This window comes from Berghia stephanieae, chromosome 1 (assembly GCF_034508935.2).
Source record: "Berghia stephanieae isolate SIO BIC M18660-M18661 chromosome 1, UCSD_Bste_1.3, whole genome shotgun sequence".
Lineage (NCBI taxonomy): Eukaryota > Metazoa > Mollusca > Gastropoda > Nudibranchia > Aeolidiidae > Berghia > Berghia stephanieae.
The window spans coordinates 82,377,126-82,390,151 of NC_088360.1; the positions used below are offsets into that span (position 1 = coordinate 82,377,126).

General features: G+C 36.5%; 1 protein-coding gene across 2 annotated transcripts in view; it reads left to right on the forward strand.

Moving 5' to 3' along the window:
* The window catches only part of LOC144959081 (sucrase-isomaltase, intestinal-like), a 65,305-nt gene extending 56,579 nt beyond the window's left edge, over positions 1–8,726 (forward strand). For both annotated transcript variants that reach the window (XM_078891468.1, XM_078891460.1), the window contains exon 24: positions 8,245–8,726. In XM_078891468.1, the coding sequence (XP_078747594.1) occupies positions 8,245–8,310 (66 nt within the window). In that variant the 3' untranslated portion in view covers positions 8,311–8,726. The remainder of the gene's footprint in view (positions 1–8,244) is intronic.
* Positions 8,727–13,026: the final 4,300 nt, after the last annotated feature.

Sequence of the window (13,026 nt, forward strand, 5' to 3'; positions counted from 1 at the left end):
CTCAACTAGATGCCCCACAGTTTCGGGCTCTTGACCACAACGGGCACGTACGTTAATACATTGGCGATGTCTTTGGGAAAAGATCAATACTAATACTAATATTATCACGGCCACGAGATGGTTGCAATATTATTAAATCCACACTCTTGATCCATGTGAAAAATTCCATCTGACTTCTTACTTCCTACACAATTTTTTTTAGGTTAACTGTTCGCGTACGATATCATGTTGCAAAACTTATATGTCTAATCAATAAATTCAATATAAATTTGATTTGATGCTATCTGTATTTCACTAGGATCGTGAACGTTACCGGGATCAGCCAAATATTCAAGTTTGGGGGATTCAATTTTTTTTTTCGTTGTTCCTTTTTTTTTTCAAACCATTGTCCACTTACAAACTAGAATCAAAGATTGAAAAAAAACAACAAAAAACAAACTTATGACGAGTATGTATCTATTACCTTTACTGCGTAAATTATGTTCTTTTATGGGCTTAAAGCGAAATACAGACCCGTTCGACAAAAAAAAAAAAAAAAAAAATCATAAAATACTGTAGACTATGTCATTTTTAAAACATCATAACTTCCACTTAAGGGAGGGGGGGGGGAGGGAACTGCAATCGGCCCATAACGCATAAATTGTCACTTTATAGTGCTGAAGAATTAATGTTGGGTAGTTCAAGTTGACAAGTAAAATACTTTCCTCTAGATAAGAGTAAGGCTAAAAAAATTTATCAGAAATCAAGTATAAAATCCGAATTGGGCAAAATAACTCCCCCCCCCCCCCCCTTTTTTTTTTTTTTTAAATTAGATGTATTCCTATTTCATTTCCACATCTACCGATTAATTATTGAGGCCGTCCTACTCTAACCATCGAGGTCTGGAAAAGTTTGTATGAAACAGTGCTAGACAAAGCGAGAAAGAAAGATACAAAAATATTTTTAAAAAACATCCCAAAAAATCAGCCTGCCTCGAATGGGGATCGAACCTCAGACCTCCTGATTACCGAGGTCTGAGTCTGAGGTTCAATTTCCTGTCAAATTAATCTAATTTTATTTTATTTTTGTTGTTGTTATTGTTGTTGTTTTTTGTTTGTTTTTGTTTTCTTTTATTTATTTATTTCTTGTTTTGTCTGTTTCCTACACACTTTCCATCTTACACCAGTGCCTGCTCCCTAATTTGTCACTTCGATATTTCAAAAATGAAAATAGAACTACTCTAATGTCTTCGTCCTGTTCCTCTCGTGTTCAACGTGTGTGTTGTGATGCAAGCGAGGATTCACAGCGGAAACGCGTACCCTTGTGAAGAATATAACCGTTAATAAATAATTATTATACTTAATTTGAACATTCGTGAACATTACCTCACGCACATACGCAAGCATTCACACAAACATACACACAACTAAACATACTTACATACACAAATACATAACCAAACATACACAAACGCGAGCACACACGCACACAAACACCGGTTGCAATGCGTATAATCAGTTATTGTGTATTTATACCCTAATGCCCCTTCCTGTCGTACTCTGGAAGAACAGGTTTTGAAAATTTTGACCAGAAAACTTGTTCTTCAAATATCGATCGATTATAATGCCCCGTACCTTCTCAAAAACTGTCAACCCTGGGACTTGACTGAAGTCAATGAAGTCCCAGGTTTGGAAGTTTTTGACAAGGATAGCGTCATTTTAATTGATCGATATTTGAAGAAGGAGTATTCTGGCAAAAATTTTGAAAACATGTTTTATTTTCATAGTACGGCAATACTTACTTATTGTTGGTTCCTTTGTAGTTTATGAACTAAAACTGACTTGATATTAGTCCATCCGCACTCTGAATCTGAGATGTGAGGTTTTCTTTTGTATTTTGATATTACCTAAAAGTCCCATCCAAGCACAAGCAATGGAACTGGAACTCGCTATGAAGGATACACTCAAATATTAATGAAACACTATACAATATATTGTGACCCTCCGCCTCGAAACGGTATTAAGTCGGATTTTTCAATTTTGGGTTTTTGGTACCCAATCATAGCTTATTTTATGATTTAAAATTTTATACCAAATTTATAAAATTCTGATTATTCATTGCCGAGATATGACTGTTCGAAGTAGGGAGAGTGTAAAAACCAAGTTTTGAGAAAATCGATTTTGATGTGAGGCACCATTTTCACGCACAGTCAAATCAATGGGCAAAGATAACTCCTTAGATACGGGCATTGAAAATTTGACGAGAATAGTAAAATTTGCAGAGACGTCAATTTTCAATTTGACTCACAGGAATTTCAGGCACCAATCGGAGAAATTTCAATGCCGAAAGAGGAATTTCCTAATACAAAAAGAGGGAATTTGGATGGTATTTGGTATCGTGTTTAAATATTGTATAGAAATAAAAAGATAACTGATTAGAACTATATTATGATATATAAACACATTGCCAAATACAGCCCCAAAGTTTCTTTATTTCAAATAAAGTAAATCTCCAAATCCTAATGGTAGTGATTGTAGCAATGGTGGTAGTGAGGATGACGTTGTAGTAATAGTAGTAGTAGTAGCAGTAGTAGTAGTAGTAGTAGTAGTAGTAGTAGTAGTAGTAGTAGTAGTAGTAGTAGTAGTAGTAGTAGTAGTAGTATTAGTAGTATAGTAGTAGTAGTAGTAGTAGTAGCAGTAGTAGTAGTGATGACGATGTGATAATGGCTGTAGTAGTAGTAGTAGTAGTAGTAGTAGTAGTAGTAGTAGTAGTAGTAGTAGTAGTAGTAGTAGCAATAGCAGTAGTAGTAGTGATGACGATGTGATAATGGTAGTAGTAGTAGTAGTAGTAGTAGTAGTAGTAGTAGTAGTAGTAGTAGTAGTAGTAGTAGTAGTAGTAGTAGTAGTAGTAGTAGTGGTAGTGATGATGATGTCATGGTGGTGGTGGTGGTTGTTGTTGTAGTAGTGGCTGTGGTTGTAGTAGTAGTGATGATGTGGTGTGGGTGGTTGTAGTAGTAGTAGTGATGATGTAGTGGTGGTGGTTGTAGCAGTAATGATGATGTGGTGGTGGTGGTTGTAGTAGTAGTGGTAGTGATGATGATAATGATGTGGTGGTGGTTGTAGTAGTAGTGGTAGTGATGATGTGGTGGTTGTGGTTGTAGTATTAGTGGTCGTGATGAAAATGTGGTGGTGGTGGTGGTGGTGGTTGTATTGTGTGTGTGTGTGTGTGTATGTGTGTGTGTGTGTGTTAGAGAGAGAGAGAGAGAGAGAGAGAGAGAGAGAGAGAGAGAGAGAGTGCTAAAAAAGCATCTAGGGCAACTTGAACTTGAAAAACTAACGAGGCCATAGTTTGAGGTTAACGTATTTGTGATTAGCTACTATTGGCAAGTAAAGGAAGGTGAACATGAAAATTAATCCAGTGAGCGCAATTTATTGATGTGTGTGTGTGTTTGTGTGTGTATGTGTGCGTGTGTGTGTGTGTATGTGTGTGTGCGTGCGTGTGTATGTGTGTGTTTGTGTGAAGAGGGAGGGAGAGAGAGAGAGAGAGAGAGAGAGAGAGTTAGAGAGAGAGAGAGAAAGAGAGAATGAGAGAGAGATTTGAGCTAAATTTGAAGAGTTTTTACGGCGCTTGCAACACTGGTTGCAGTAGTATTGGTGGTGGTAGGGGTGCGTTCTGGTGGTTGTAATAGTAGTTACAGGGATGGTGATGTGATGGTGGTAGTAGAGATGATGATGTAATGGTGGTTGTAGTTGGGGTGGCATGGATGATGATGTGGTAGTTGTTGTAATAGTGGTGGTAGGGATGGTGATGTGGTGATTGTTGCAGTAGTGGTGGGGACGGTGATGTGGTGGTTTTTGTAGTAGTTGTGGTAGGGATGGTGATGTGGTGGTTGTAGTAGTGGTGGTAGGGAAGGTGATGTGGTTGTAGTAGTAGTGGTAGTGATGGTTGTAGTAGTAGTGATGATGATGTGGTGGTGATGGTGGTTGTAGTTGAAGTACTGGCAGTAGTGATGATGATGATGTGGTGGTGATTGTAGTAGGAGAGGTAGTCATGATTATGTGGTGATGGTGGTGGTTGTAGTGGTAGTGGAAATGAAGTTGATGTGGTGGTGGTGGTTGTAGTAGTAGTGGTAGTGATGATAATGTGGTGGTGGGGGTTATAGAAGTAGTGGTAGTGATGGTGGTGGTTGTAGTAGTAGTGGTAGTGATGATGATGTGGTAGTGATGGTTGTTGCTGTAGTGGTAATGATGATGTGGTGGTGGTGATTGTAGTTGTAGTGGTAGTGATGATGATGATGTGGTGGTGGTTGAAGTAATAGTGGTAGTGATGGTTGTAGCAATAGTGACGATGATGTGGTGGTGATGGTGGTTGTGGTTGTAGTAGTAGCAGTGGTGATGATGATGATGTGGTGGTGGTTGTAGTAGTAGTGGTAATTAAGATGATGTGGTGGTGGTGGTTGTATTAGTAGTGACTGGATGGGGGGGGGGGGGGTATCCTTGGAACATTTTAACCTCACCGGAATTTGACGGAGTTGCCGGTAACCCGAAATTTTTGGCTCCAGACCGGATTTTTTTCCGGTGAAACCGGAGTTTTGGCATCACTGAATTTGGTATGAGCTTAGAATATACATTTGATAATGTACATACAAATGTTTGAAATAATCCAATCATTACTTTTGTAGTTATTCATTATTATGTAAGATGTCCTTAAATTAAATTAAACATCAAAACAATTTTTTTAAAAAGAATGCCGACAATTTTATGACATTGCTCACTATTTGAAGACGTTTTGATATTTAAATAAAAAATCAATGAAATAAAAATAATTAATGTGACATTTTTGTCTTATTTATTAGATGAAATACGATTTCAAAATGCCAAAAGTTAGAGAAGGGTTTATACTTTCAAAGTACAGTTTTGAAACTATGTGAAGCAGGGTAGGCAGGGAAAGAAATGTCAAGAAACAGGATGAGAGAGGAAGAGAAATAATGAGAGAGTAAAATACACACACACACACACACGTGAGAGAGTGAGAAAGTGAGAAAGAGAGAGAGAGAGAGAGAGAGAGAGAGAGAGAGAGAGAGAGAGAGAGATAAAGAAAAGGAGGAGCGAGAGGGGGGGAGAGTAGAGAAGGTTTATACTTGTCAAAGACAGTTTGAAACTATGTGAAGCGGGTAAGGCGGGAAAGAAATGTCAAGAACAGATGTGAGAGGAGGAGAAAGATGAGAGAGTAAAATACAACAACAACACAACGTGAGTAGATGAGAAAGTGAGAAGCGAGAGAGAGAGAGAGGAGAGAGAAAGAGTAAAGAGAGAGAGAGAGATAAAGAAAGGAGGAGCGAGAGGGGGAGGAGAGAGAGGAGACTGCTTGTGCATTAAGAGGGCGGGAGGAAATAGAGTAAAGATTGAAGCCTGACTGTATATCTGTTGTTGTTTGTGTGTGTGTGTGTGTGTGTGTGTGTGTTTGTATGTGTGAAAGAAACAAAGGAGACGATAGAGTGAGTAGACATGAAGAAAGGATGGAGGCGGGGCAAAGAATTGTAGGGATAGTTTAAAAGCATTTGTTTCAAAGTAAGTCATATCAATCAACTGAAACATATTACCAATGAGATTGCAATTAAAGAAATGGCTGGCAATTATTCATTGCATTGTTTCCATTTTGAGTCAGATGACAGCTTGAGGAGGAGGATTGGGCTTATTTGCAAGACTACATAAACCATGTTATTGAATCTCTCAGTTTCCTTAGCGCTCACCCACATTGCGATTGTCTAAAAAGCCCCCCCCCCCCCCCCCCACCGTCTTTCAGTATACAAAGAAAGCGCGACAAATCGAACATCTCTCTCTCTCTTGTTCTCCCTCTCTCTCTCTCTCTCTCTCTCTCTCTCTCTCTCTCTCTCTCTCTCTCCCTCTCTCTCTCTCCCTCTCTCTCTCTTGTTCTCCCTCTCCCCTTTTCATCTATCTAACTATCGATTTATCTATCTACCTATCTACTTATATATTTATCCATTAATAGGTCTGTCTCTCTTTCTGTTTGTCTATCCATACATTTAACCTTTTTCATTTTTTAGTTAGGCTCTATTTACTATTCTGCATTTGTACTTAACATCAAATGTTTATCCTACAACAATCTCTGTAAGTGCAAGATTAGGCAACTGTTGTCCTATTAAAGTCTCATGTTTTTATTATTTTAAGGGTTTTACGGCGATTGCAACACATTAAGGTCATATCAGCGCCAGTAAAAAGGAAGAAAATGGGATAGTAATAAGTTCTAGAATTACAATTAAAGTACCCAAGAAAAAGTAAGACAAAGGAGAATTGGATCAAATAGGGAACGGATGTAGATTCCAAGAGCAAACTATCGAAGTACTTAGTTTGAGATCACCTAAAAGTCTTATCCAGTCACAAGCACAGGTCCCCACTAAGAGGAATACACTCAAATGTTTACAAATCATATTATGATTACATAACAGAGAGATGATTTACAAGGAAAAAAATTTCATCTCCCAAAACTAACTATACATTTGACTGTTTCCCCTTCACCAAGGGTATCCGGTCAGGGCCAGGACAAAACCAAGTAATCTCATTCCAAGACAAAGACAGAAAGCTACGAGTAGTTGGAAAACAGATATAGGGGGATGGAAGACAGTAAGTACCTCCCTGCCCACTATGGGAGGTCAGGAACCCCACCCAATTAAAGTCTTAGCATGTCCTATAATTTCATGAATAAAGAAAGAGGGACAAAGGCTCCCTGTTAACAGCCGAATTATGTTCAAAATTTTATGCTATGCTTTTAAATGTTTTAATAAGACAGCTCCTGTTTACCTACAAAACATGGTTAATCTCTATGTGCCGGAGAGAGAACTGAGATCCAGTGGTCATGATCTCTTCCAGGTTCCTCGCTGTAGATCGTCTTTTAGTGAGAGATCTTTTAGCCAGTCGGCATCCGTCTTATGGAACCAACTGCCTTTATCCCTCAAAAAATGTCCAACATTTGAAAACTTTAAAAAGAAACTTAAAACACATCTCTTTAGGAAATCATTTGATGTTTAACATTTCTATTAAGCCTACATGTTATAGATATCCTAAATTTTCATCTTGTAGCACAGTGCGTGGTAATTAAATTAATGCTATTCCAATATGATAGATTTTATGCTTAAATTATCGATTTATTGTTGTGTTTTATTTGCATTGTAAAGCGCCTCTGAGCACATTGTGGATCTAGGCGCTATATAAATTCATTCATTATTATTATTATTAAAGGACCCTCACCTCGACCATTAACCAATGCAGCTAGACAAATCAATAATAACACGTGGTGTGTATCAAAATGCACAAACACACACACACATATGTAACACACGCATGCTGACACATTGCCCGGGCATTTTAATGGCCAACAGGCGCATGTGATGAGCGTTGACCAATCAGAATTATTCATTTGTAAAGTTGTCAGGGACAAACCGAGACTTGATTACAGTTTTTAAAGTTCATTATTGGTTGAACCATGAAATTGTGGAAAAAAGTCATGCTTTCTCTGAGATAGATAAAGACACGCCCTTTGCTGTGGTATCTTACATGGTATTGGTGGAGGAAAAGACATTACTAAGTCTTGGAAATGGTTGCTCTCTGAGAGAAAGTCAACTCTCGTTTTGAATGTGTCGTTGATAGTTGCTTTTTTAAACATTAAATTTATATAACTTATCCTCAATATCTATATTGAATTATTATGTTTTCATGTAGAAAAATGATTGTAGTTTATGAAACAACCAAAAACTGAAATTTGATCATTTTGACCATTCCCACTATAAAACCGGTTTTCTTCGTTTTCCAAATCCCGACTTAATACCGCGTAGGGTCACCTATTCAAAACTATAATACATAGGTCATAACAGAGAAATGCTTTACAAGAGGGGAAAATATCATCTCTCCAAAAAAAAAAAAAAAAAAGGAACTATACATTTTACTGCTTCCCTCTCAACTAAGGATCCCCGCCAGTACAAAAAAAAAAATTAATTAAATTAAATAAACGAGCCCCTTCGATCGAGACAAAGACAGAGAGCAACATGGAAAGGGAAACTAGATATAGGGGAATTGAAGACACAGCAAAAGGGACCGCCCACAATAGGAGGTCAAAATACCCCACCCAATCCATATAGCCTGCTGGGGTAATAAATGAAACATTTCCTTTTTTTTATTAAAGAAGAAATGAAAGACTTCACATAAACATTTTAAAAAATATATAATTATATATGTTTTATTGTTTCAGGTGCTGACAATAACCCTACCAAAAGATGTACCTTTAACAAAACTTTCAGATTTGGAATGGGAATGACGAAAATAAGGAAATGCCTGTCAAGAAAAGATTTAGAGTGGTTTATTGTTAATGTGATTACACTAGCAATAATGAATGGAAATATATAATATACTCAAAATTGTTATTGTGTGATATATATCTGTGTGACTGCCAACATTAATGCCATCTGTAATGTAACTTTTAGAAAATAAATGACGTTATCTGTCTTTGCAAATACAAAGTTAAAGAGGAGGATATCATGCGGAGCAAACTTTACACAGCAAGGTAATTCAACAGGAATTTATTAAAGGAGAAAGATTTAAGTATGAATGAAATGAAATGTGAGGTAAAATTGTAGAGTAATAGTTGAGGGTGATTATTTATTTTTAAAAGTTCGAATTTAGGCTTGAGTTTCCATGAAATTTGATTAAATGTGTCACAATTATTTTTTTAAACGGTTGTGTTCATAACATTCTTTTAACTTTATCAAATAACATTCCCAACTTCAGATACAATGCTTCATTGTCGTAAAATGATGTGAATTATTATAGGATGTAGAGAAATGCCAAATGAAAACAGAGCATAAAAATATCACCGTGTCAGAGAGCCAAACTCGGGATCCAATTGATACGACACCTTCCGCCTGTCTGAGAGAGAGAGAGAGAGAGAGAGAGAGAGAGAGAGAGAGAGAGAGAGAGAGATCAGCGAGCAGTCTCACTAGCCGCTGAGCCATTTAGCCATAGTCATAGTACCATCACTTCCTATTCACATATTTGTATGTGATTACTTTGGCTTCACTTATCAAAAACAGACAAAAATTGAAATATTTTATAAACAACTTCTACCTGTTAACAATATGATATGGGCTACATAAGGAAGAATCAAATTAACAAAAGCTTTCTTTTCCCCATCATGCTTTAGGAAAGAGCAAGTAGCTGCAGGAAATTACTCATACATTTTATGCTGACTGTTCTGAATGAGATATGTGAATGAGCCGGAATCATGGTTCTCTGCGAATCGATTCACGGATTGCAAAACGTTTGTCCCATAGTTTCCATAAATAATTACATTTCATGTAATGGATAATTTGTATAGCACCAATATCCATTTACAATGCTCAATGCCGCTTTACAATAGCAATCCTTTCGGCACACAAGAGAATAAACACAAAGGAGGCCATAAGAAACAACCTCCTAAGAAAACTGGCAAAGACTACATGGGTAGCAGATCCAAAAACAGTCAGGACAACCGCACTAGCCCTCTGCAATTCATCAGCCGAATATGCCTCACCAGTCTGGGCAAGATCCTGCCCATGCCAAAAAGATTGACCCTGAGCTACAAAACGCCTGCCGGAACATTACTGGTAACTTGAAACAAACTGCAGTTTCAGTCCTCCATCTGCTGGCTGACATTGCACTTCCCCAAATTCAAATAGTCACTGCTTCCAGAGCCCAGAAATATAAACATGAAATGGACCCAAGGCACCCCCTCCATGACAACCCAACGACAAGTAGACTGAATTCTAGAAAGAGATTCATGACAGAAGAAAGCATCAACCCTGACCATGCAGCTGTCTATAGACTATCCATATGGAGGTAGTGGGACAATCACGCGAATGAAGCACACTCTATTGTTTATTAGAGAAGAAAGCAAATTAAATATCTAATTATTCATTCAGCCTTATATTCTTCATTAAACTTTATGCCAAAATAGCAACTTTAACCATGCATAATATGTTTATTTATTTGTGACCAATGAAAACATTTAAATGTTGCTGAGTGTTTTGAATGAGATGGTTGAAATATATCATTCAGCTTAGAGCACTGACGTTGTTTACATATCTAATCAAAAATACAGTAACAGCAAAAAAGAAGAAAAAAAATCATTAAGCATGAGCTGAATTTAAACAGAGAGCGCTGATTTTATGTGCATATCATCAAAATCTAGTTTCATTACGACAGTAGATCATAAGATTTTACACTTTGCATTTCTTACAAATAATCAAGCGGATGTAAACACTGTTGGAAGCTGAGACAGATTCACACTCAATAAAATCGAACACTGCTGAATCCGAATGAAGTAAATACAAGAGTGACTGAAACTGGAAAGTAATTTAAATGTCAAAAACAAATTTTATTTATTGCAATGTGATTGTATTTCACTTGATTAATTTGTTATTCATAATTTTAATTCACAATACATATTAGTGATACATAAAATGAAAATAATACCACCATGGGTGACAATGATTAGATCAATTTCATTTTTCACAGGTATCAGAAGATGTGGGGATCACTTTTATATTGTGTTTTTCTCCATTTACAATGAAAATTGATGACTGCTTCATTGCTATCATCGATGAAGGATGATTTCACATTTAACACTTTGAGTAGTACAATACTCACAGGATTCTAGCAGGCCAAATTCCAGCATGCTCTGCAATACGGCAAGCTGCAGCTGGGTGACCGAATTTTATCTACAAACTAAGTTTTTACCTCCTATGAGCACGCTTGGATTCTAGCACGCTTTTTGGCTTCTCCTAAGAGTGCGCTAGAATCCAGCAAGTAGTGTATGTGTACATATTTTTTTAAGCCAATGCTTTCCGGTGATTTGCTATTCCACTTCCAGATAAAAGTTCTTCAGAGCCAAAAGGCCCAGTGAGCTGGATTTTATAACAGCTTCTATAGCGTTAAATGAACAATATCAGATGATTCCTAAGCTGTGGATAAGATGCAAGTCTATTGCAAAATACTTTTCACCAGATCTAACTACCCAATCACTGCTATGTGGACAGGGAGGTTAGAAAAAAATCTGGACTTCACCTGTCATTATCCTGATCTCTTTGCATGTGAAGCTAGTAATAATAATAATAATAATAATAATAATAATAATAATAATAATAATAATAATAATAATAATAATAATAATAATAATAATAATAATAATAATAATAATAATAATAATAATAATAATAATAATAATAAGCATTTCTACAGAGCATAATCATGACTATGTCATGCTCTATGCACTTTACATTGGCATTATTATATTGAATCATACATTTGTAACACTAATCTAATAGCACACATACTGTCAAGTGAGACAAATACAACCAAGTAGTACAATACAATAAAAGGCTATATGAGAGATATTTCTCATAAAATAAATTATAATTCGATCTAGATTTTAAAATTATGATGATTGGTGCATCTCTTACAATTTTGGGGATGATCTTTCTCCACACGTTTTCAATCGTGGTAAAAAACAGAATTTAGTGGTATCCATTTGTGAGCTAAGTGACTTGGAAGGTTTGTAAGTATTTAAACAATTTCTGAGGGAAGATGGGGCTTCCTGGGTTATACATTTAAAACACATTATGGCAGTTTTATAATTAAAACGTTCTTCAACTGGAAGCCAGTGAAGTTCATACAGTAGGGGAAGAGAGTGCGTGAGTCTTTTTTGTTTTGTTACCAATCTTGTAGCACTGTTTTGAATTATCTAGAGTTTGAAATTTTATCCCACGTGATGCCAAAAAGTAGAGAATTACAATAATCTAGTCGAGACAGAATTGGTGTTGTTACAAGTGTTTTAGTTGCATCAAGAGTTAGGTAATTACAGATCGATGATATTCTTTTAAGTTGATAGTTTAAAGATTTACAAAGATTAGAAACCTGGTAAGACATAGACAGATCACTCTCAAAAAGAACACCAAAAGTTTATACAACACTGATAGATTTTATACAGATTTTATATCCATTCATATTCAGAACAACAGTGGGCTGTGCGATTTTATGCTCATTCTCTTTGAAATTTCCTCAGAGCATAACCCCAGTTTTATTGTCATTCAATCTCAGCTTGTTTAAAATCATCCAATCTTATGCGGCCGAAATACACTTTTCTGTGTTAGTCACAAGTTTAGAAAGATTTGATAAAATATCTGATTTGTGCATTTGGTTATCATCAGCATAAAAGTGAAACTGCATGTTATGCTCTGTGAAAATTTGCTACAAATGTTGAGTATATATAGTAAATTAAACAGGACCCAGTCCCTGGAGTAAGCCGTAAAAAAGAGGGTTTTCTCTGGAAAAGCATTCATGTATTTTGACAAGCAGTGCTCTACTAACTGAGCTATCGGGCTCCCCATACAAAGGCTAATGTTTTGTATAAAACACATAAAATGGTATTGAATTATGTGTTCCCTCAGTGGTGTAAAAAGAAAATTACGCCTTTCTGCCATGGCATCATTAGAATTAGATACTGTCGCCAACGCATTCCATGAAGGAACATAGAAAATCCATCAAACAAGAAATCTGATGTCAACAGGAATCACCCATGTTGTCTGTAGTGAGCAAATTAAGGTTTAATAATCTTGCCCAAGGAGAAAAAACGAAGGTGTCTGAACCTGGGCTTGAACCCGGGACCTTCCGAATCACAGTGCAATGCCTTAACTACTCAGCCACTTTGCCCCCCATTAGTGGCATATATTTTCTGTAACACAGTGATCTGCAATCTGACAAGTGGGTGTCTATAGCAGTCAGGGTGACACTGCAGCATGACACTTACTGATAATGTCGAATAATACGTCTAAAATGCTTCCCTCATCAATGAATAAAAGATCAAGTTCAAGAAAATATTGATATTGATTACGGAAGTTCTTTGTGTATTATTTTATGTTTTGTCACATCACGTTTAAATTTGGTATATAGGGCCTGACTTTGGGAGAGAGTTTTGTTAGTGTGCAATTATTATTGATTT